Raw genomic sequence first — 25,734 nt, forward strand, 5'->3', positions numbered from 1 at the left:
TCCTAAAGAAGAGACGCTCCAGTCCCATAAGACCATTTATCCAAACCCCACACCAGATGTTTGCGTCCCAAGCCACTGTATAGACCTCATTTTAAATTCTCAACAGTGAAAATGCTGCTTTACAAATCCAACTTTACAAAAAGATTTTATTGAAAGGATTGAAAAATATTTGTTTTCAACAATATTTAAAACAAGTTTTTCAAAGCATTAACAATATGTAACAGGATTTTTCCTCTTTTAAAAATTCAGTACACTGCTTTATTCCATACTACATCAGTGGTTAATAATTTCTTAAACTCTCTACTAGAGAATAACTTATTTTTTTTAAAAAACCCAACAAATTAATTTCCAAGTGTCCTTTCTGGCCCTTTGTGGGCTGGAAAGGATTTGTAGGTACCGTGACGTTTACAAACCCTTATTTTAGACACACTGTTCTTAATCAGCAAACCCCTATTTTACTAGTACAGTTTAAACAAGTTACTCTGAGTGAGCTACCTCAGCAAAACAAGCTTTTATTGCCAATATATTGAAGTCTGCATTACAACTTTGTCTGGTTCAGCTGTGGTTCGAACAGAAGTCACCCACATTTCAAGCAGTTAAATCAGGAAAACTCAAGCGCTGTTCAAACCTCACCAGTCTGCTCGTGAATCATGGGTTTGCAGATTAAAGGCCTTGCAAAGTAACTTTTGTACACTTTGATAAATCTGTAATCTATTAACTCAATTTGGGTTGAGTTTTGATATAAAGCAGCTTGTGGAATTCTAATCAACGCAGCTTTTTCTTGAAGAAAAAGCAAAGACTGAAGTCCTGATGTGACTCCCTCCTTTATTCAGTAATTGCAGCTCTCTCCTTGGCTGAGCAGCCGTCCAAATAAGATCGGTATCAAGCAGCAAGAGTTGTACAAGCAAAACTGCAGAAGCCTCACAGCCAGTTAACGCAATTGCAGCACGTGATAAATTTGAAGACAACTCCTAATCTAGATCTAGATCTAATCTAGAGAAAGTAGTTCGGTAAGTCTTGATGACAGATTTCATGAACTATGCACTCTGAAAATTAAAGTTTGGCAGTTTAGCCAATAATAGATTTACTATTATAAAAAGCATAAATAAAAAGTGCTGAATATAGTTTTATCTTTAAAAAAATACTAGATAAGGCTCATTAATCATCTTGCCTCGCCTCTGCAAAATGATTTCCACTTCCTAGTGTCTATCCTGCTTGTTTTCCACTTAACAATACATTTATAGAGCCACTCTACCCTGTTCCTTTCCTCAATTATTGCATGTTTAAATAAAATAGTTTCAAAGCAAAAAGTCTGACTCTTCTACAGTTCAAAAAGTAAACAGTTATTTAATAACTGAATACTCCACCTAGGAAACCCGTAAGCAGCTTCAAAACAGTGATTAAACAATTACTGCAGATTCAAGTGAAAGATAAATCCCAAAAGCTATCTGGATATCTTCCGAGATATCACAAAATGCACCTGTTTTGACCAAATCAAACCAATATTCTATTTTACAAAATGTACACACTGAGTATTAATTTAACTTAGCACATTTTCATTATGATTTGTATCATTAACCGAGAGTTTGCATCTCTTTTACAGAAAAGTGCTCTCACCTGGATTTAGTAAAATTAGACAGACTAGGGCAGCATCCAAAATGGAAGAGATATTATTTAAACTATCGGAGGACAGCAGGGTAGGCAGAGCTTGGAAATGAATAAACTTCCCATTACCACTTTGGACCACATAAACAATGTAAGACACTCGTGAAAAATTCAACAGTTTCTCACTCCACTTCCAAGGAAACCCCACCTTAATTAGTAAATTAATTCCTGCACAATGTTATGCCACAGGCTTAAATTGAACAGATAATGTCCATTCCTTTAATGACCAATGCAGCAAGACTGTGAAAATGCTGAATTTTGGATAGTATGATCATGAGACGGCATCACAGAGAACATAAATGTAAACATTATACTTGGGTTTGATATTTTTTAGTTAAATACAGTACAAACCCTTTTTTCCCCCAACTAGATTTCTGTTGGGTTTTGGTTTTCTTTCATAAAAGCACATACAATAAAATATGTACATAGAGAAGTTAGAAACATCTGAAAGCATCTTAAAAAAGTAAATATGAGACTTAGAATATCTTGAGTGTGCTGAAGGCACCGTTGCTGCTCTACTGGGAATGTGTCCTCTCATTTATCAGCCTACTAACACAGTATCCCTTTCCGTATTACAAAGCACCAAGAGATGGGAGGTGTCTGTAGAAGTTGAGGGCATTCAGGGTCTAATATAGGATATTATTTTTCTGGAACTATACTACACAGTCCTAATGGAAGTCCAGATTCTTCTTGAACACTTGGAGGATTCCTTTTTTAGTGTCTAATGCTATCATTTATTCCAGAGAACCAAACAAAAAAAGGAAAACCAACACACTGATGATTCCTACCAACAGGAACTGCAGAGCTAAAACCATCTCAGCTACAAAAATGAAGATCACTGTCGTGACCAACTATGCCCACAGTAATGCTCGCCACGCCATTTGTGGCTATTTACACAGTGATGACAGCCAAAGGTCAAACACTGTTCAAATGGGCATAAGAGATACATATATACATGTAAAACATATTTTTGTTTTAGGTTCCATCTATTCATAAAAAACATTCTTCATGGGTGTTTCTTCACAGTGTGTCGCATTCAAAAGTAAGGAGGAAGTATTTTAAGTGCTGTCTTGATGGGTAGCTGTTCTGGGCAAGACACATTTAAGCTAACAAAGAGGAGCTTTTTTTTTTATTTAAAGAAAATTTCTTAGAGCTTTTATATGCATAGAATTACAAATATACCAAATTAACCAGACTATTTTAATGCCACTTTTTTACTGCCATATTTCTGTTACGTGTCTACATTCAGCCTACCATGTTATTGGTAAGTTATACGTTACAATCAAGTCTCCTGATGCTGTTCAAAACAATCAAAAAAAACATTTTCAAATTGCTCAATTAAAGGAAATTCAAACTGGATTACAACAATCAGAGCCTAATTTCTCCATTCCTCTCAAGGATGACAGGAAGAAGCTCAACACTTTCCATCCAACAGCAGATCAGACAGATATGAACTATAATCACTATATATCCGAGATGGTGACCACACTTGTTAGTCAAAAACTTAAACCCCCAAGCATATAGAAGGGATACTGCCACTTTCCATTCCCATGAGTCTTGTTAGATGTAGACACTCAAAATTCTTCTTCTTCAACAGCAAAGTTATTTTGCTTCTTCCGAACATTCCAGTGTAAACACTCAGCCAAGCTTTCAAACCAGTCGCTCACAGGGTCTCGGAAACAGATCGAAGGAAGGGGATAGCAAGAGGTAGTGATGCTAATACTGCAACAACAAAGGAACACCCCAGTCAGTCAAGGGCAATAAATAGCCATTTTGTTAAAACAACCAATCTTCCCTTTGCTAGCTATCGTAGTGCTCTGTTCAGCCAGTTTAGTAAAACAGGGAGTTTCCATAATCAAGCAACAAGGAAGTCAGCAGGCTCATCTAAAGAGAGTGAACATGGCTTAAAATTGTTAACAGATGCACAGTGAACAACATTCTTCGACACAGGGAGAATACTGAACCATGATGAATACTGAACAACTGCCATGATGCCCTGCAGCCTTTTGCTGGTCTTCACATCAATAACACAGGGACTACGGAAAAGTTAAGTCACCACTTTAGCCTTGAAGTGTCAACTATGAGCAACAGCACTAAGAAGTCTAGGGTGTGACAGAGGGCTAAATCTCATGTTTGAACCCTTACTGCTCTCCTGATCTATTCTATGAATCTCAGCCTCAGAGGAAATGCAAACAGTTCAAGATGGAGTCACGCCAGCTCTACATTGTTCTTCCTGGCAATTTGTATGGTCCAGGAAAAAAAATAGTCGTCTTCCTCAAGTCTACCAGTCGCATACCACACACAGTTGCCTGAAATCACCTCCCATTAGGATAAGCCACCATACTTTACACACAAAAACTGAAGAAGCTCACACACTGCGCTCTGCTCTCTCAAGGCAATAGCATCGCAGCTGACCACAGCTATTCACTAAGGTAAAACAGTTCAAACCACACGGCATTATTCAGAGCCGATTTTCTAAGGACATGTTCATCTTCCTTGCCAAGCATGCAATGTTTTAACATTTAACAATGTTTTTTTTAACATTTCACTTGCTTTCTGCTCTGGTTTGAGCAATGCTTTCATCAGAAAAATCTAAAAAGCTCAGGTTAGAAATTAAATATTTTTAGTGCAGTTCACGTTGTAAGAAGTGTTAGGGTTTACAAAAGCTTATTTCTTCACTGTCAGGAACCCTTTTGAAAGATGTTAGAGAATTAGAAGTTCATTAATCAGTATTTTCATTTCTACAACGAAAAAAAAAGGCTTGACCTGTCTCCATGGCATATTTCCTGCCTCTTCCTTCCATCAAATGAAACCCATGCTGTATTCCTGGCATCTGGGGAGAGCATAATCTGAAAAAGAGAAAAAAACCTAAACTTCAGATCCACAATCTATTTTTCATGAGCAAAGAACAAACACCTCCACCTTCCCTCCGAGTACAAAACTGACCCCTTGCAGCTTTACAGGTGCACTGACATTTGTCATCTGTCTGTAACAGTGCAGTAACAAACCACACAATGCCCAAATCTCCACTTCATGCCTGGTATATACACATCTTATTTTTGTACATGCAATAAACCCCCTTTTTATAAGTGCAAGGCCATAAATGTTCCAGTTACAGCCAGTGCATGCTTTAATTCAGTTATGAATTGACTTAGAATCTCTTTCAAGAAAATTACAAAGTTAATTGAGAAAAACAGAACACGTAATTAATGAAAGCTGTCAAATTCAGGAATTTAGCATACATTCCTGTTAAGAGGAAATAACTGACTACGACTGGCCAGTAACACTCACTGACATGACAGAAACTGTGGACCGAGAGCAGTGCCATGAATAAACATTCGACTTATGAACAAAACCCCAATACATACTTATTTCTTGATGTTAATCTTCTAACACCCCTAGCAGAGCCCTTCTAAACACACCAACTCTCTTCCAACTTAAGTATGCTGGACACTTGTACCAGATACAAGAAGCAGAAAGGGGCTCCTCCTTACACATGGGTACTTGTTAAAAATACACATTATCTATGTCTATTTTATATTCGGGTATTACAGTTTTTCTTCTGTAAGACAGCATTAACCAAAAATGATTATTGAATTGCAGATAACTCTACCAATATACTCAAAATCTGCAATATTTGTTGTTTTAGCCATGACAGTGGAATTTTTCATTCCCTTTACCACCACTGATTTACATGCACTTTAGCCAAAATTCTGTTAATTTTTATTAGTCAGAATGCAAATGTGTATTCACATTTTGTAGAACATTACACGCCTACAATCCAGTAGGAAACAGTGCAAAGTATTCAGCCAGTGGATATCTGATTTGAAACAAAGATGCATTCTTCAGCCAGACTTGATCTGGTCCTCCTACAGATGGAGGAATGCAGGAGATGCACAGCATTCCCTAACCTCTTCTGCTTTAGTCAGGGTTAGTACAGAAGTTTTTAACTTAGAAAGACAAATAACAGAATAACAGAAGCTAACCTTGAGTTCCACTCCAGCAGGAACAACGATGGGTCTGAAAGACAATGAGTGAGGGCAGATTGGGGTGATCATTATTGCAGGAACATTTGGGTGAATCATAGAGGCTCCTGCTGCAGCTGCATACGCGGTGCTACCAGTCGGCGTGGAGACAATGACTCCTGCGAAAGGAGCAAAAATTTCACTTGCATTAGCATTACAATCAAAGTGTTATTTTGGAAGACAACTAAGAAATAGCACTGTTAGGAAAATGAAGCAGAGAACATATCAACTTGTATTTCACAGGAGAACTGCAGTCTAACACACTAAAGTCAGAAAGTTTTCTAGTCTTGGCACAGCACCTTTGTTCTATGGCTTCATCGAAGTTGCATAAGCTTCTAGATCTCAGGTTACACAACTCCATAACAGTGACGTTCATTTTTTTAAGGGTAAGAGCTTTAAAGATTAACTTCTGTATTGCACGAGTTGAGATCTCAGGCCTTCAGCAAATCCTGGATACCCAATCAAATTTTTTCTGGGTTATTTCTTGTCCTTAGCCCTAACATTTCATACCCAGAGAAACAGTCGCTTGCCTTCACAAGTCGACAAACAAAGGCCACAACCCTTCAATGCTTCCTTGTGGAATGCTTTAGTTACCAATGAATAAACATACCTATTCTTTGCACACTAATGTTTGCTGTCACCACTGAACTGAAGTTTGAGATTTTGTTTCCACATTAAAAAATCCTCCAGTATAATAGCAACAGTCTACACGTGAACCAATAAACCATTTCACTCAAGAAGCGGACTCACCATCTCCTTGCACTGTTGTTATAAGGTGTCCATCTAGAAAGACATCTACATTGGAAAGGTAAGAAGAAGGACCACGATCCACTACAACTTCATTCAGGACCTGCCACGAAATCAAATATTACACCGGTCTGTTATTAGTGACTTGACAATGTAATAAACGACACGCAAAAACATGCTTTCCAGACCTCTGAAAAATGCACGCTGATTTAGCAGCTGCCAAATCAGACTCTCTACACTCCTGTCTTACCAAGTGACAGTGAATTTTATAGATGTTAACAATTATTTCCAGAAGCTGGTTACTAACAACGTGCAAGGTTTTTCTTTTCACTTATAAAAATCTTTGGGAATATCCCATTTCAGAGGTATTACTTGGTTTTCAAAATAGAAGGAAGATACTAGCACTTATGATTGCAGAAAGTAATGATGCACCCCACATTCTCACTATTTACTGCACATACTTCGAATTACAGCAATACAGATCACTTTCACACTGCTGGGCTAAGGTAAATTAACTAATGAAAAGGGGAAAGTTATAATGAAACAAGTACAAAGCAATTCACAAACAGCACATTAGCTCTTTTGCTTTATTTTGCCCTCTGACCTGATATTGCATAATTTGCTTGCCCACTTCTTTCTCTACGTTTGTAGACATGACCCCATTCTCCTCTATACCATTTTGGACTGTCATTTTCTCTCGGTGCTCTTTTACTACTTTCACTTTCAGCCTGCTTCGTAAAACAAGTGCTGCGTTGCCTGGAAGTGAAATACAGGAGAAAGTATACAAAAATGATACGCTAGTATAGTAAATAAAAGCCTGTAATGACTAGCAAATCATATGAAAACATTCTTACAACGTTCCCAATTTCATTCACAAGATAATTGGCTACACTTCGTTGAAGCTCAAAACTAATTTTTAGTAGTAATGAGCAAAATTAAAGTAAAATTTGAAACCCAGGCCTTCCACCCTTTCCTCATAATGTAAAAAGAAAATTCAAGTTTTATATGGGAGTGATCAAGATCAGAAAACACTGTTAGGCTGACATGATCTTCACTAAGAAAAAGTCTTATTTAAGAAAACCAGTGCACTAGAAACACTTATTAAAAGACAACATTCTAGCAACATGAGAATTTTGTAACCTCTTTTCAGGAATCTACTTAGGAGGTAACTCAAATAACCTCATACAGAAGAAATAAGGTATTTCTTTCCTGAAATATTTTATTTGCCTGACTTCTCAGTATTTTAAGTCCTGTATCACTTTTTACTTCTCTACTCCACGCAGGATAAAGTTATTTCTCAGCCTTTTTCCTTTACAGAACGGTATGGAAAGCAGCACTGAATGGGTCAACGCAACGTAATACTGTTGTTAGTTTAGCATACACTTCTCATGACTCAGTCTTAGGGACAACTTAAATGAGTCGGTTAAGAAAACGTACCAGTCTTGGCAAAAGCTACAGAAAATGTAACAAACAGAAACACCGCACCTTGTCCCCTTAAATTTACCTTCTATAACCTGAGTGACTTGGGACTGAAAATTCTCAAAATTAAATGGAGTAAGAAATCCAAGGGATCCCAGATGAAAAGCCATAACTGGAGGTACACTACCCTATCAATAAAGAAAAGAATTTAAAATCTACTGAATTAAAGCAATTAATACTTCAACTAATTGCCTGTAAATATTTTGACTATTGATGTAACTTTGTGCATAACAAGGACAACATATTACACACACTATTTTCAGAAGGTATAGGGTAAAACAGGCTTGATAAATAAAGGAACGAACAGCAAGGGACAAATGCCAAACTCAACAACAAAGGGTAAAAAACCAACAAACTTCAAATACTTCAAAAAGGAAAGAGGTCTTTAAGTCTATTTTCTACAAACACCAACCTGGAAAAGTGAAGAAGCATAAAGTAAGGTCCCATCTCCTCCCAGGCATATGATAAAGTCGATCTGATTGGAGATATCATCGTAATCTGGAAGCACCATTGAAATATAAGTTTAGAACTCAGTTTTACGGAGTCTTAATTTCCCAACATAAATTAAGCGCAGCACACCAACATTCTCTCAAACACACAAACCCAGCTGTTTGGAAATGACACATTAATTTAACAAGCTTGACCCAACCGCTAAGAACACACCAAGACAGATAAGCAATATATTTCAACTTTACTTTCAAGAAATCACCACCATACCTTCTCTGAAGGTGCAAAATTTCTTCTTCACTGGTCCAAAATTCTCATCATTAGCTATAGCGGGGTCTTCCAATACCTTTTTTTCTACATACACTATCATATTGTTCTCCTTAAGAAAGGCAAGATAAGCTTGTTAATAACCTCTTAAACTGACAAAATATTTGGATCTCTCCATATTTTGCATTAGTTTAAAACATATGAACCATATTCTACAGAAGTGGCTGCATCCTTTGATTGTGGGGTTTATTTTTAATGTGTGGTCAAATTCTCACAAGAATTTTGTAGCACGCTCAAACCATCTAATAAACAAACTAAACTTTGGAATACAGATTACATTACAGTAACATTGCTATGTTTGTTCAAGGTTTAAAGGACTAAGCTTTTTATATACCACTTCCTGTAATGTATAACTGCAAACAGAATCAAGGAAAGTTTTCACTTTACTGGATTTTTTTTTTAAGCTCTGTACTTACTGAAGTACTTAAGGTCTGATCTTAAGCTCTGAAACAAGTTTTATCACTTCCAGTGGCAACAGGTACAATTTGTTTGCACTATGCAATTCTGACATTCCACATTTAAGAGAACCAGTAATTGAAAACATTTTAGATGTAAAATTTTTAATTACAGTAAAAAATGGAATTTTACATTTCATTACCTCAGTGAGATACACACAAAGCTCTTTAAAAGGCTGCAGCAAACTGGCATCACGTATCTTTTTAATAACAAGGACACTCTTGGGAGGTTTGTTCCATGTCAACCGCTGGCTTGCTGGATCCTGAATGTGCCTGGAGAACGTTAAAAAAAGACAATGTTACCACATTTTGCTTGGTCCATCAGGAATAGAACCTTCAGTATAATTGCACGCAGACATAAAACAAAATTAAAGTAGGATGCAACAGTTTATATTGTAATGGTACTTTTCCCCCCTGAAATCAACCGATGCTTTACTCTGCTAAAGATGGTAACGCAGCATTAAGCTGTTGATTCCTGTAACTGCTACCCTGCCAATAACACATGAAAACAGGGATTTGAACAGCAGCACAACAAAAGCTCTTGGATCAAGTTCCTGAACTGACTGACATCGTCCCTGACGCTTCCAGCCATAATGCTCTCCTCAATCTTGTTTTAGTGCTCTCTCCTCCTAAGCTGACTCAAACTAAGGAGAAACATCCAAGCAGAGAAGCAGAAAAAGAACAGCATAACACTACTCAACAAGTCAAACAGCTTAAGTAAATGTAAATCTAAAAAACAGCACAATAGTTCCAACCCAAATAGTCTCTTTTTCTTTTTAGCAGCATTTCCATCAGCATTTTCTCTCCAATATCAGTACGCTGTGACCGATTTCTCAATAACATTCGAAACCTATAGAGGCAGGAACAAATTCTACAGTTTTTCTACTAACAATAAACAACATTATCACAAGAGAAGGGCAAAGAATTAAGATTCTTTGTCATCTATACTAAATCTTCAAACTAAGCCTTAACAGCTATGAAAAAAACTACAGTACGTCAATTCTACTCTGGAAAGTCTGCACTTGCAACTTATAATTCCTATCATAAAGCCTCACAAGTAAAGAGCTTAAACAGGAGCAGATGCCTGCACACTTCTATGCCAGGCAAGCATCACAGATAGGGAACCACATAACCCAGTGGCTTTCAAGAGAGTTCAGTAAGAGAAGCCACATGCTACTCTGTAATACATTTAGTTGATTTAAGAATACTCAGCTGTATTTTCCTCCTCCTTTTGTATCAACTCCTAAGCTACGTAATTTCACAGGTGTATTTTGCATTTAACAAGCATTCCACCCTTTCCCTTACGGTGCAGATATAATCCATAAAGCAAAGCAGATTAGTGTAAATGCTGAACAAGCCATATTTACAGAGATTTGGATTTAGCACTTCCAAGCGTTAAAATGAAACAGGTGAAGATGATGACAAAGGTAGAATAACCTGTTCCTTTTACTTCCCAAAATGCCTACAGATAAACACAGCAGAAACTATAGATTAATGAAATAGTATTAATACCAATTAAAAAAAAAGGACTGTGTCTCTTGCTAAACACTATTAGGTAACGCAGAAGAAAACAAATACGCAGTTACTCTCAGTATCACACATAGGCTGTCAACATTACATTATGTTTTATTTCGTATTTTACAGTCTAGGAATCACAGAATAGTGGAGGTTGAAAGGCACCTCTGGAGATACTAGTCCAATCCCTGGCAGAACGCAAGTGCATTCTGAAGATATTGCACTGTCTGAAATACTGCCATGAATCTGAGAGGACTATGAAGTTGGAAGGCTTCTAAATTAAATGTAAAATGTAAACGTACTAAATTAATCGTAAAAAAAAAAAAGCATTTATTGCTGCTGAACAGCTGCAAAGGAACTGCAGCTGAAGTTTAATATGCATTTCCAATACCAACGGTCACTAAGGAAGCATTTCCTACTGTAAAGATATTTTCATAAAATGAAATTGCTCAAATCTCAATGCTGTTAGCTGTTAAAAGGTGAAAATACACAGAGAAATCACCCCCAAAACCATCCCAAAACACTCGGGCTGTCTTTTAACACTGGCAAAGAACTGAAGACTGCAGCACAGCTTTTACCTTAGCAAACCTGGAACTAATACAGACATCATTCACACGAAAGCCTGCCCATGTCTGCTGTACTCACCAATTCCATGTAGTTCTACCACATGAAAGATTATGCACAGCACGCTTTAAGATCTTCATGTTTCTTTGCAGGAATGAGGCAACGCAACAGCTCCGAAAAAAAGGCTGAGGCTTTTATCACTTGTTAATAAACTGCTACCACCAAAGAAAACATTTTCCTTTGAAAAGTGTTTTTTCCCAGTGAAGTGCTCCAGTCAGTCCCAATAAAAAGGTGTGAGGCTTTACAGAAAAATCCTGTATAAAATGTTTATTGCAGATCCGCAGAGGCAATATTTTGTACAAAAAAATCCCATCTCAAGAAAATGTTTAGAAATGGGTGTTTGACCTCCCCTCTCCTCAACAACACAAGCACCTGATCCTTTTTGCAATGAACAGTCATTCAATCTATTCGGGGATCTTACCCAACAGCCTTCGGAAAGCACAGTTTCAATTCAGTCATCAACACCAGCACTTAGAGAGACACCAAGACCTCCACTAACTTACGCCCATACATAAAACTTAAATTTTCCTGTTAAAAAACGCTCTCCAGTAAAAAGAGTTGAACACTATACTGACTGTCAAGAAGAGAAAAATCCAAGCAAAAATGTTTTTCCTCGTTTTCAGAAGCCACGACATAAACCTTAAGTATAGCACAAAAAGTAATTTACAATTTGGACTTCAAATAGCCCTTTCCCTCAGCAGCCCGAGAGCCCTCCTTCCTCCCAGCTATTCTGAGCACCACAGGCAAGCCTTCTCCCTGGCAAGCAGCGTGCGTTACTGCTGCCCACAGCCTCTGCGCTCCACAGATCTTGAGCCTATCTTTATATTGCACAGTGTCCGCCCAGCCCACGGGGAGGAGCGTGATCATCAGTCAGGTGGGTAAACACACACGGAGTTCAGATTTCAGCCAAACTGCAGCTCTCCAAGACACCGACTTTAGAACAGGCAGAAAGAATGAGGAAGCGGAATTATTGCACGCTACAAGATTTCCGACACACCTTTGTAGGGAAAGTTAGGATGGCACCAATCTGTTTGAGGAAGACTGCTATTTAGGTAAATAAAAACTCAAATACCTTACCTTTAACTGAAAGAACGATGCCATATAAGTTTTTAAAAGAACAAAACCAGGGACCTCTAACTTGGTTAATCTGTAGAACTATGATGTTTCTTGTTTGACCAAGTCAAGAAATTGTTTATTAAATATATAATATACGGTGTAAAACGCCACAATGTTATACTAACCAACCTACAAAATGAAAATGTTTATCTGTCTGCTAAATAGAAACCAACCCTTATTGCACGTTAAATTTATCAGTGGAGCTAAAAAGCAGAATTGCCTTAAAGATATTTGTACCCTGAATGTGCCATAGATAAATGAAACAAATCAAACTACCAGCTCAAACACAGGGAGAAGGCTTTCCTCAGATGTCATAGTACACAGAACATTTCTCTTCCTTTCCTTGTGTCATCTGTAAAAATTTTTGTTCCTCTATCATTTAGAAACACTGCTCTTTACATATTTCAAATTGATTGAATAAACAAAACGCTACCAGTAGCTCCACCATATAATTAGATCGCTATAAGGGGGTTTAATGCACGTGGCAATTTTGCTGTTGGTTATGTTGGAAAGTGGTTATGGTTGCCACTGCTGACATCGAGCTACAGACTGCAGATTACGCAGAACATACCTAAACAAGTCTTCAGTTCCTACTACTATCCACAGGCCCTGACGTATTTTTTATGAGAAACGGTTAATTTTTTCTTCCAAAACAAGATATGCCAAGCTGTGAAAAAACTCTTATTAGCTTAGGTAGCAGACAGTGGGCCTAAGCACACCACTTGAATTAGTAATGTAAACCCAGTAAATTAATTGCCTTTTATGTCTGTTACCCTGCAGGAAGCATTTCAACACAGAGAAATACGAATTATGTCCTATCATTCCTTGGGAGATAGGAAATAAATCCAACGACATTCAAATCAACACTATACTTTTCAACATGCAGATCAAGCTGACGCACATGTAATGGGATTTTATTTGAGATTACAGTTCAGCAGAGCCACCCATTCTCCTCTCAGAGTGATTTCTTAAATGATCACTGTGTGAAAACACCAGCAAGCTAATTTTGGCAATGCAGACCCCCTTAAGCTGGCAATCAAGCAACATGAAAATCTCTAAATATCAGGTAAAATATAAACAATGCTGATTATGAGTGAAGAGTAGAAAGAAAACTCATCTTCTTTCACATAGAAGAAGCATAATACCACTCCTTTGTTGAGTACTTACATAATCGTTTTAGGATTTTGCAGCATGCAGGCCTTTGGTCCAAATGTGGTCACCGGGCATGGTCCATGCAAGGAGCGTGTTCTCCTAAAAAATATATATATTTATGTGAAATAGCCAAGAAGAAAAGTGATGAAAAACTGGTTACAATTAGCTCTCTGACCACAAAACCCACTTCTTCAAAAAAAGATGCACTAGGCAAAGTACATGTCTTAAACCTACATTTGTGTTTTACCAGGCAATGTGATTTTACACATAGCAGCTCGCACATTTCAAATCTGAAACAACTCTTGTACCTGCTCCTTGAAGTTCAATCCCATTGAAAAATGCACAGAAGGCTGGGATTAAGGCAGGTAGAGACAATCAAGAGGTAGAAAGAATGCTATTTGAATAGGTAGGGAAAAATGCTAATTTTTCCATTTATTTCCCTAATAAGATCTAATATGATCTTTGGCTTCAAATAAATAGGAGCTCTGAAATGTCATTGGTCCTCAAACTTGAATTCCACACAGAACACAGGATTAATCCTAGCTCTAGGATGCAATTGTCTGCAACAAGTCAGAACTATTCTACCTTCCTTCCCTCCCACCTCCTTCAGCAAATGGGAGCACAACTTACTTGAGTCTTGCAACTGTTGAAACAGTATGTAAATGCTGTTAGAAATAGTCCATTAAAAAGAAGAGGGAAATACGTCTTTCCTGTGTTTAATTCAATTAACACAGGAACTGATAACCAACCTATTGCTTGGCAGTAACAAGTCACCACTGTGCTGCCTTCCATTGTGTATGTTATAAAGCAGCTCAGACAAGCCTGTTGAGTCACTCTTAGTACTAAAAAAAACCCTCAGAAATTTAATAAAAAACAAAATCAGATGACAGGTTAAGAAAAAATCTAGTTAGGGAATAACAGCAACATCTTATTTCTTTCATGTCTAATAAAATCACATGTGTAAGATTTGAATTCCATCTAACATACAGAAGTGATATTTGTTTTTCAAATAACTTTTTCCATTTATAAGTCCAGGCCTGACTAATCCAGTCAGATAAGATTGTTACTAAGTGTTTTATAAAGTTTACTGTATTTATATTGAAACAGAAAAACGAGCAAGGACTGACATAATTAGAGATTAATGTGTGTACCAATCCATGTAAAGGAATCGTGAGTCTCTACTTGTGAACAATTACACCTGGAATCGAGATAGTTAAATAACACCTGACAACACCACCTCCCACTTCTTGCTCCACTCAAGCTTCTCCCAAATAACTGTCCTTTTTGCCTTCTTTCAACACAGGGCATTATTCCATGCCACTCCCAGTAACTGGCTAAACATGTTCCTACAAGAAGCATTAAATATCCACACGTGACCTTCATGTCATTCAAACAAAGCTTTCTCTGCAAGCTCTAATTAATAATTGATATACATCTCCCTTAGATTTTACTTGGCTTTAATAGCACTCAATCTATGCACTATTCAATCAACAGAAAGTAAAACGTTTGAGTGAACAGAATTTAAAGTTGTTTGTACTAAGCCTGCTTTAACTAAACATGAGCAGCAGTGCAATGGAAATTATACCTCTTTTAGGAAAATAAGCTTGTCGGTTCCAAGCAGGTCAGCAACCACTTCAATCTGAACACTACACAGCAAGCCCGAGTCCCCTTTCTGATACACCGCAAACTGTGACAAGTTTGCACTAAACTGAAGACAATAAACGAATACAGAGCACCTCGAAGAAAAAAATCTTGTAAACAAGAACCCTAATTGAAACCCACAATGGGCAAGGTCTACAAAGATAACTTTTAATATAAGAAAGAAAGAATAGTTATTTAGCTAGAAGACAGTAACAGAAATTTAGACCACATAGTCATTTACGCAGGTTGGCTGAAGTTTACATTCTTAAAGGTTTAAGTGGAGAAGGGAAAACACACCAGTTTTACCACAGTTTTAATGCAAAGTCGTAGGTACTGACTACACCATACAACAGAGCAGCTCCAACAGCACAGCCAGAGCACAGTCTTTGTGAAAACTTTCCAAAAGCATTCTGGCTTTCAGAACTATATATGCAAAGCAAGTATTTTCCTAACCTTTTAGCCTCTTCAGAAAAAGGCTTTTATCATGCCTCCCTTCACCACAAAGCTTCCCTCTGCGATCTTCAGCCTCACCCATATACGCTCTGTCTTGGAAGAGCATTCCTACCAGCAAAGCAGTAACTCTGGACGAGAAGTTTTCATCTGTTGAGAAACATCTCCAGGATCTCGTCTGTGCTTTTACACAAGTTCACAGTGTGAGTAAGGGAAAGTTCTGCTGAGCTTCTCGCTAGATCAAGACACACAGCTACCACAGCATGCTATTCAATATTTACTATGGGTCCAAAGATCACAACGTCAGAAGTTCTATCCAAGCTGTCCACATGACAAGAGCCTTGCAACAAGATTAGAAATTTGGCTCAAAGCAAAAAAAAATAAATAATGGGTGTTTCTCAGTGCTGTAAAACAATCTACAAGCACAAACTCACTTTGCATTGCCTCCCATTGCCATGTAACCCAAACACTCAAACAGGTTTTTAACACACAGTAGCAGAGCTCTAGCCAGAGCACAGTGTGTCCACTGTTGACTCTTTCTGGAGACAATGAGCTTTAGAGACACCCATTCTGACAGACTTTTTATTTCTGTTCATTGTCACTTGTCACCACTGCAAGATTATAGTTTTACAAACAGAGGGACAAAAACTAAAATCTAAATAACTTTATTTAATTTTTTTTCTCACGTTTCTTAAAGGTAGCAACACCAGGAAGAACCAGAAGCCATACCGGAATTCTTTGGTGCTTCCTAGGGCTGGTGAAGCAGACAAACTTCGTGACTTAGCTCGCCCCCGACTGTTGTTGCTCCACTCCTCATCATCCTGACACGTTGAGCAATGATAAGCAGAATCTGAGCTCACATCAGCCTTGCTGGTACACAGCTTCTCTTGATTCATCTCCATCCTGGAAGTGAAGGAACTTCAGTGAAAGAGAAATTCAACTCCTGTGGAAAAACACCAGGAGAAAGGGGATAGGGAGGAGAGAGAGTAAAAATCTCAGCATTAGCAAAAAGTATTAAATACTGAGTTTACACATTTCGATAAATACTTCTTGAAAGGATCTGGGCAATCAAGAAGTTCAAGTTAAGACAATGATAATGGAAAGAAAAATGAACAGAATTACAATCCGTATGTTCCCAGATTTAGAAGAGGCTCAATACAAAGTTGTTTCAAGACCAGCACAGATTTGTATCTCCAGTAATAAATTTGGTTTAGAAACTGAAGAGGAAGAAAAGATTTAAATTTTTGCCAATGAATTAAAACTCAGGAAAAGCTATCAAGCCTCCTATTGGGCAATACGTACATCAAACAAAATTAGAATACTCTAAGCTATAACAGGAAAAAAAACTGTCAGAGCAAGCAAAAAAATAATGCAATAGAGATAACCATAATAGACTTAAGTTCTTAACAAAAACAAGACTAATATCAAGCTGAGAAGAGAAAAAAAAGCCAAACATGGAGGATGATACCAAAGCACTTAAATCATTTGTGACAAACTGGGGACATGGCCCAAAACAAACAAGATGAAATAAGGACAAATGTGAAATATTTCACTTCCACAAATAATGAGCACAAATAAGACAAACAGCTGGCCAGACAGCAGTTTTGCAGAAGTAAAAACACCAAACCAAAACCCGAACTTTACATAACCATCCTTCCCCAAAAGTACTAGAAATCCCAGACCTAAGTTCTCATCGTTGTTTGAGAAGCAGCCTCATCAGAACATAAATAGAAAGCGACTTTCAGTGCAGGAATACACCCTAAACTACAAACAGAGAGTATCTAGGATAACACAGTCCCAAGGAACAGCACATTGCTGAAGTCAGTTGATTTCAACACACGGGGAAAAGTTCGTTTTTAGAGATTTGTATATTTTTTTAAAACAAATTCATGACTTTGGATGTGCTCCTCCCTGTATCCTGTAGGGAATGGACCATAACACTACCATAACCATTAAAATGGACTGTGGTTCTGGAAAATACCCAGAGAATAAAAATATTTGGCTGTAAAGTTACAGCAAATGACAACCTCCATGATTTCACGAGGACTCTTTCACACCATCCCAACTTTTAGATGACAAAGTGTCAATAAAATGAAGTTGTAACTTTAGAAGGAGCACTGGCTCATTGTTAAATTAGACAGAACCACCATCTAATTAAATTAGAGAGTATTTTTGTTCCTGCTGTAGATTAGTCTTACCCTAAGAGAACACCACTACAAAGAGGTACAATTACTGTCAGACATTAATTATTTGTAAGATCCTGCACTTATAAAGCTATCAAAATTCAGTAGTTGGTTACTCACTGCTTAGCACCGTCTGTGACCACGACTGAGGAAACAGTCCTTTGAACACATTTATTTATTTATTTTTACGATTTAAATTAGGAAAACGTAACTCCATTTTAGACAACTTTAAGCTCAATATAAGCTTTGTTCCAGTTAGTTGATTTAGACACATAATTACTCTGGTTGTGCAAACACATGTAAAAGAGGCTGTAAAATCTGACTCAAACAACAAATTATTTTTAATAGACTTTAATTAGTATTACCCTTTATTACAACCTCACCAAACTTTAGGAGCACTTCTCTGGTTGGCTGTGTCTGAATCTGAACCGGCTACAAAAAGGAAGCCTTTCAGATAGCCAAGTTTCAGAAAAGAAGTGGCTTTAAAATGAGATGTTCAGTATCTCTGACTGGAAATGGTCTTTCAGCATCTGTGTGCACGAAGAAATTCTTACACCATTTGTTCCTGTAAATCATAACCTGAATGAGTCCACCGTTTTCACTTCAGGGACTCGAACAAGCGTTTCTGATGGATTCCCTCCTGTGTTCCCCATACAAAGTGGATTCTGAATTAAGTTTTCCTTGTCAAATACAGAAAGGACTGAATTTTAGCAAAGAGGGCTTTATCCAATAGATTTAAAAATAAAGGACGTTAGAAAACTAGAGTCTCATTTGCTATCTGTTTGTAGCTACCCACACTTGTGATGCACTTACTAAAGGCCCATCAATCTATGTATCTTTAAAAAAAAAAAAAAAGCTAATATCTTAATTTTTACTTTTAAATATAAGGACCTGAAATCATTCCTGTGTTTGGTATATCTATTTCACAGGGTCCAAACAGGCTTCCCCAGCATCCTCTGTATCCGGATTTCCACATATTTTACCATCCTTCTCACTTTTAAGGAACTGCAGACCTGACTCTTTACTGGAGTACCATGCTCTTAGTTAATATTAACCAAAACTATCATAGTGAGTCAAAGTTCACTCAGTATATGTGAACACATTCTGTTTAGTAGAATTGGCCAATAAAAATACTGGAGACAGTTATTCATTGAGGAAGGAGATCAGCTCCTCAAGAATCATCCAGACATGAAAAAAACCACACTGGAACCGGTGGAGGTGAGAAAGCAGCTACCAACCACCACCGCAACTGTGGGTTATTATCAGCTTTAGGAATTAGGTATTTTCAAAAGAAACTCTGTCCTCACAGCATTACCCTAGGAAATTAAAAACAACTATCTTGTACACCTATAAAACCAGGTAGCTCTCAATGCAGACTGCTGCTAAACCATTTCAGAAGTACAAAGAGTGAAAACCGGCTGTGAGCAGTCTTTCACCTCGATAGCATCTTCCTTAGAGACATTCATATATCCACACACACATATGTGCATTATGCATCTGGTCTCAAAAGTTAGAATACTAAGCAATCATTCCTTAGAAGCCTGCACCAAGAAGCGAGCACCCACAGACAGTTAACAGTACATCGTTTTCCTTTGCTGTCTCATCACATAAATTATCAACTCCTCATTCCTTTTTATCCAAACGCTGAGAGCCTGGTGTAGGCATTGGAAAATAAAAATTACAGCAGTTAATAAAGCGTATGGAATTACAACATCTGCGAATGTAGTTTATGAAGAATTTGTTTTCACAGTAACTTAATAGCTGATAAGCATGCATCCTATTCCACAGCATCACCCTGAACTAAGGGGTGCAGAGAACAATAATTAACATAACAAGCAGTAAACGAGGTGTGTTGCCAAGTAACTTGGTCTGAAGTATCTCCACCTGACAGATGCTGCCGGTAGAGAAAATCAGATTAGCACAAAACTGGAAGTAAGACGGTGTACAGACCTACTAAATACAGCCTAAGAAGTTGATATTCCCTCCATGTAATACTTTCCAATTCAGGATGTTTCAGCCACAGCTTACGCCATGCACTGTTTAATTAAAGTTACCTCAGAAGTCCTTTATTAAATAAGCAGACTTGACTTGAGGACTGAACAGCTTCAAGGACTGGATCCAAGAAACTTTAAGCACGTGTCAAGCAATGAGTGAAAAGGCTGCTCCGGTCTAAGTCAGGCCGGAAATATAAAAAATTATAAGTATTTAAATGCATTACAGGATGAAGGACAGCTGAGAAGGTGTTAACTGTTAATATTAAGCTTCAGTGACGGTGACGTGCAGTAGCCAGGTGAGTCACCTCTCATATCCTTCCTCTTAGTGCAGTTTCCCACCTTCAACTTCTCCATCACTACGAATGAGTGCTCCCGGGAACCAGAAGTTCCCAGAGGTTTCATCTTTATATAGGAGGACACAACATCCTCACAGCTTTCCTACACCGTTCAGACTGTTATTAAGGAACCACACCCTGGGCCAACTGTGAGAGTCACAGCTAGAAAGGAACCCTGGAACAGTTCTACTAAGCTGTCAGGCACAGGGAACCCACTTCCAGGTGGCCAGGTAAGGGTGATGTCCACTCACATCTCAAAAAGCCCTCTTCTCCACTGTGCAGCTGCACCAAACAGCATACAGAGGAACACCGTCCTTTGAGATAAGCAGCTGCTCAAGGAGCATAAAGCTACAAATCAACAAGTGATCTATTTTTTTGACTGTGCTTATAAGCCGTTATTTTGTAACCGACTTTTCCTGTTAAAAGCATTACCCTAAACCTTCCGGATTAGAGGGCTACCACAGGGTCCATCCCAACCCACTACTCACTGCCTCCAATGCAGCTCCACAACCACAGCATTTCTATTCATTTCTTAGAAATTGCATCAGCCATCCAAAAGTCCTCATTTTGTACTTTACCATCAACCTCACGTTACAGTGTAAGAGGTCAAATCCACATCCAAAAATGGTACCACTTGCCCCACTGCCACAGACCCCTGGAGAAGCGGTGGCTGCCCCATCCCTGGAGGTGTTCAAGGCCAGGTTGGATGGAGCTCAGAGCAACCTGATCCAGTGGAAGGTGTCCCTGCCCATGGCAGGGGAGTGGAATTGGGTGAGCTTTAAGGTCACTTCCAACCCAAACCATTCAGAGATTCCACGTTTAATCCCTTAATTCTGGGAAGAAGTGTTTTTATTATTACACTTTGGTGAAGAAAGCCCTTCAGCAGCTGTTATAGGCATATGACTCCGTCCCTAGGGGGCTAAACCCCCTCACCCCTCAAAAAAAGAAACTGTGCCAGACAGACAAAACTTTTCAGTTCAGTTTAGAACTTCATGTCCTTGAGTGCCTGAAGAAATAAACCAAAATAACATTCCCTACTGGAATGCAGCAGTCTGACAGCAGTGGCATGTTTTTGGTTACATACTCCAGTGCTGTTTCTACTGAAAACTGGTTAGTATGACTGTCACATGTTAAATTCCAGGGAAAATAAGCCCAGCTGTTAACTCCTTTGCTTTGGAACCACCACCACAGCACGGACATTTGTGATCTAAACCTCTCCTCCATCCAGAAACCAGGATATCAAGGGAAATAACCAAGGCAGTAGATCACACCCACCAGATCACAGGAGATCACAGAATCACTTGGTTGGAAAAAAACTTTGCTACTGAGTAGAGTCACACACGTCCAGTACCAAACCATCTCTGAGCACCTCGTTTGCCCGTCTTTTAAATTCCGCCAGGGATGGGGATTCCACCACCTCCCGGAGCAGCTGTGCCAGTGTCTGAGAACCCTTTCGGTGAAGAATTTTTCCTGATCCAGTGGGATGTCCCTGCCCATCGCAGGGAGGTCAGAACTAGATGATATTTAAGGTCTCTTCCAACCCACACTATTCCATGATTCTCTATCCAATCTGAACCTGCCTTAGAACAACTGGAGCCCATTTCCTCTCACCCTATCGCCTGTCACTTGAGAGAAGAGCCCAGCACTCACTTACTTCTACAACCTCCTTTCAGGCAGGTGTAGGCAGCGATGAGATCTCCCCTCAGGCTCCTCTCCCCCAGGCTGAGCACCCCCTGCTCCCATAACCCCAGCCCTTCCCCCAGCTCCATTCCATTCTCTCCGGGCCGGATCCCCCCTTACCCCTCCCTCAGGAGGGACCCCAGGCAGGTACAGGCCGCCCCAACTCACCGCGGCCCCGGCTGCTGCTCCCCCCTCCCCGCCCGGCCCCTGTCCTTTCAGAGCCCGGCCCGGCGGCCCCGGTGGAGGCGGTGGCGGCGGCGTCGGCTGCTCCCGGGCAGTGAGCGGGGCCGGCGGAACCCGCGCGCCTCCATCGTCCTCTCCCCGCCTCCCCGGGGCGGGGGATGCTGCGCATGCGCCACGGGCGGGCGGGGCCGCGCGCCCCTATGGGGCTCTTCCCGCTTCCTCGGGGGAGGGGAACGGGGGGGGGGAGGCAGCGCGCGTGCGCAGAGGCCGCCCTCCGGTCGCCGTGAAGTTCTTCCCGCCTCCTCAGCGAAGGGCGGGGCGCATGCGCAGACGGGATGTCCCTGGCGCCGGGGGTGGGCGGGGCCTCGCGCCACCCTTGAGCTCTTCCCGCCTCCTCAGGGAGGGGCGGTGCGCATGCGCACAGAGGTGGCGAGCGACATCGCCATCCTTATGGGGGCATTACGCATGCGCAAAGAGGCCTCCCTCGCGCCAACGGCGGGCGAGGACGCGAGCCGCCACTGAGATCTCACCGCCCTTCAAAGGGGGACAACGCGCATACACACAGAGGCCTCGGTCCCGCCACCGGCGGGCGGGGCCGAGCGTAGTTATTGAGATCTCTCCGCCCTTCCGCGAGGGCCAGCGCGCATGCGCACAGAGGCCACCCTTGCGCCGCCGCTGGGCCGAGCCTCGCGTCTCCATTTTCCTCTCCCCGCCTCCTCGCTGGGGGGAGCAGTGAGCATGCGCACCCCGCAGACCTCGGGAGCGGCCGGAGGGGCTTCGCGCATGCGCCCCGCCCCTTCCGGGCGCGCCGGGTGGTGGGCCTTTGGCTCGGGTTTTCCAGCGTTCCTGGCGTCTAATTAGAAATTACGGGGAGGTGCAATTAGACCTCAGTCCACCCATCAGCCCGGCCATGTCCCAAAAAATCACGTCTAGACGTTGTTTGAACCCCTCCAGCGATGGAGACCCGCCCTGCACAGCCTCTGTCGAGGCTTCACCCCTCTCTGGGAACATAGTTTTCCTCATATCCAGTCTAAACTTCCATTGGCACAACCCGAGGCCATTTCCTTTCATCCGGGAGCTTGTTACTTGGAATCCTGTTGTTCCAAGCTCCATCCTTCTGTCTCTCTTGGGTGCCATGGCAAAGCACACTGTTTTCCTTAATGTACATTCATTTGTGGACATAGAATCATAGAATAGTTTGGGTTGGAAGGGACTTTAAAGCCCATCCAGTCCCACCCCCTGCCATGGGCAGGGACACCTCCCACTGGATCAGGGGCTCCAAGCCCCATCCAACCTGGCCTGGAACCCCTCCAGGGATGGGGCAGCCACAACTGCTCTGGGCAACCTGGGCCAGGGCCTCCCCACCCTCATAGTGAAGAAATTCCTCCTTGTGCCTTATCTAAATCTGCCCCTCTCCAGTTTAGACCCATTGCCCCCAGTCCTATCCCCACAAGCCCTCATGAACAGCCCCTCCCCAGCTTTCTTGTAGCCCCTTCAGGTACTGAAGCTGCTCTAAGGTCTCCTCGGAGCCTTCTCCAGGCTGACCAGCCCCAACTCTCTCAGCCTGTCCTCATACAGGAGGTGCTCCAGCCCTCGGCTCATGCTTGCAGCTTCTTCTGAACCTGTTCCAACAGCTCCATCTCCTTCTTAGGCTGAGGATTCCAGAACTAGACGCAATACTCCAGATGACCTTTTACCTTAATCTTTCCTTAGATCATCAGGTAATATTCCTGTTTGAGAGTGCATACCACCTTGCTATACTGGAATTGCTCTTATCTCAACTACAAACTGTTTTCCTGCATTTCAGGAGCTTCTTTTTTTCCAGTCCAAATTCTGAGCAAGGGTGGGAAAACAGGAAGTTATTCGAATTTGATGTCCCTTCTGTCTTGAAACCATCATGAACTTTGTCACAAACTTCAAGAGAGGTAACACCCTATTTAGCTGCCAACCAGAAAACAATCCTTCACCATTACTAAAACCAATTGAGTTTCCTAATTTCTAAACTGCATTTCAAATCAATCCTGCTTTAAGGAGATCATGGGCTCATAGATGTAGCTCACTGGACTGTACCTAAATTCACAAAGTGGGAACAAGTTACATCATTTCAGAATGTGGCAATTTGGGATTTTTTTTTTTTTCTTCTTCCTTTATGCAGAAATGTATGTTTTCGGGAAACTGGGGAGCTGCAAAGAAGTGACAGTCAATAACTGGTGAGATAAACTTGAAAAAGAAGAAGCAGTTGCTACATATGTGGAAACACCATAGGCAACATTACAGCACTTTCTAAAAAGAGCAGTATTTTGAGTCACAAGTGCTCTTTGATACTCCTTCTAGCCAGTGTTGGGAGCCCAGTCTGCAAGGAATCAAGGAAACAATACACAGTGCTCTGAATTTAATGATATCCTGGAGACTCAAGTGTCTTTCAGGCGTGGAAAGAGATGTTTCAACTGTAAAGGGACACCATAACATGACACCAAGAAGGAATACAGCACCAAGGTTAAGAGAGCCAAAGCATTTGTCTTAAAAGCTGCAGTAAGACAACACATTCCAGCAGAGAGGAACCGTGCTTGGACACAGTGCCTCTGTTAACCCTGCCTGTCCGTACCCAGTTACTGACTACAAAAGCTAACCAGGGCATACATTTTCATTTCATTTGGCTTTTGGGATGAATGTTTCCAGATTCGTTAAGGTGAATGAGATGAATCTCCACCAGATCCCACAGGGGTACATTGGCTGTTAAAAAGTAAACATTTCAAAGTGGCAATTCGTTTTCCCACGTAGAGTAACTTCATGCAATTGCTTGACGTTTTGCAAGAGGCATGAACTGTGTGACGTGAAGAACACTCATCCTCATTAATTGATGGAGATAAGACTGCTAATCAGCTGAACCTATCCTATTTATAAAAGGGCTACAGTTAGAACAGTAGCTCTGAGCTGCCCAGGTTCATCAGCGACCTTGGGAGCTCTGCTTGCTGGTCTGGATGAATACAACAGGCAGATCTCTGCCCTCTCCTGCAGGCTGAAGTACCATGAGAAGCAGAAGTGTTTGGTGCCGCTTTTGAGCACACCCTCCCTAACCCCACATTCAGAAGGGTGTAGCCCAGCACTCTGACCCAGGCTGTGCTTCCTTTCTCCCCGGGAAGGCAGTGGGGGAAACAAAGAGAAACGTTGTCAGTAACATTGAGAAACAGACATAAAAACATATTGCTTTTTTTTCTGCCAAGCCTCTCAGTTCTGTGAAAGATGATTGGATTGGATTTAGGTGAATAAAAAAGATAAGTTAACGAAAATGTTATTGCTTGTTAAACTAGTTGTAAGGAGGATGTGCCTGTTATGGAGATGCTCCACTCAGTCTCCATCAACAACACAAACCCACCTTCAGCAGGAGATATTAACAATTAACAAATTGTCTACTACCACCTAACAGGGTTGAAGAACATGATTCTCACTTATCAAACTTTGTTTCAGTCTCTGATGACTCAGAATTCCTGAGGAACCACGAGAAATAAAAATGTAACAACGATTAAATTCTGATGAAAATGGTGGCACCTGAGTGCAGCAAATAACCTATTTATCGGTGGTCACAAACTACAAAGCCACTGACATAAAGACAGAGAAATGTATGCCACAGCATTGCATTCATTATTCAGGCTGATTATAGACATCGTCAATCATTACGTAAATGTTATTATCCCGATTTTAAAGACTGAACTAGA

At 40.5% G+C, this 25,734-nt stretch overlaps 1 protein-coding gene across 3 annotated transcripts; it reads right to left on the bottom strand.

Annotated features, from left to right (window-relative positions):
• Nucleotides 1–128: 128 nt before the first annotated feature.
• On the bottom strand, nt 129–22,176 carry NADK (NAD kinase). 3 transcript variants are annotated; one of them, XM_054085653.1, is made up of 12 exons: nt 22,004–22,176; nt 16,373–16,586; nt 13,568–13,651; nt 9,289–9,418; nt 8,634–8,742; nt 8,329–8,414; nt 7,942–8,044; nt 7,042–7,193; nt 6,441–6,540; nt 5,652–5,809; nt 4,432–4,514; nt 129–3,387 (listed from the first exon to the last, which is right to left on the bottom strand). In XM_054085653.1, the coding sequence occupies exons 2-12, from the start codon at nt 16,543–16,545 to the stop codon at nt 3,240–3,242; spliced, it is 1,326 nt and encodes a 441-aa protein (XP_053941628.1). In that variant the 5' UTR covers nt 16,546–16,586; nt 22,004–22,176; the 3' UTR covers nt 129–3,239. The 3 variants fall into 3 exon arrangements, with proteins under 3 accessions (XP_053941628.1, XP_053941629.1, XP_053941630.1); XM_054085654.1 differs by lacking the exons at nt 16,373–16,586; nt 22,004–22,176 and adding an exon at nt 15,759–15,901; XM_054085655.1 differs by lacking the exons at nt 13,568–13,651; nt 16,373–16,586; nt 22,004–22,176 and adding an exon at nt 11,306–12,087.
• Nucleotides 22,177–25,734: the final 3,558 nt, after the last annotated feature.

Source organism: Cuculus canorus, chromosome 21, assembly GCF_017976375.1.
Source record: "Cuculus canorus isolate bCucCan1 chromosome 21, bCucCan1.pri, whole genome shotgun sequence".
NCBI lineage: Eukaryota > Metazoa > Chordata > Aves > Cuculiformes > Cuculidae > Cuculus > Cuculus canorus.

Bases quoted from the DNA above. Each gene is read 5' to 3' on its own strand.
- NADK (XM_054085653.1), bottom strand. From the start codon at position 16,545: ATGGAGATGAATCAAGAGAAGCTGTGTACCAGCAAGGCTGATGTGAGC. The intron at 6,541-7,041 runs GTCAGAGGGCAA...ATTTCGTGGCAG, and splicing joins AGCAAATTATGCAATATCAG to GTCCTGAATGAAGTTGTAGT. The intron at 5,810-6,440 runs GTGAGTCCGCTT...CTCCTTTCGCAG, and splicing joins AACAACAGTGCAAGGAGATG to GAGTCATTGTCTCCACGCCG.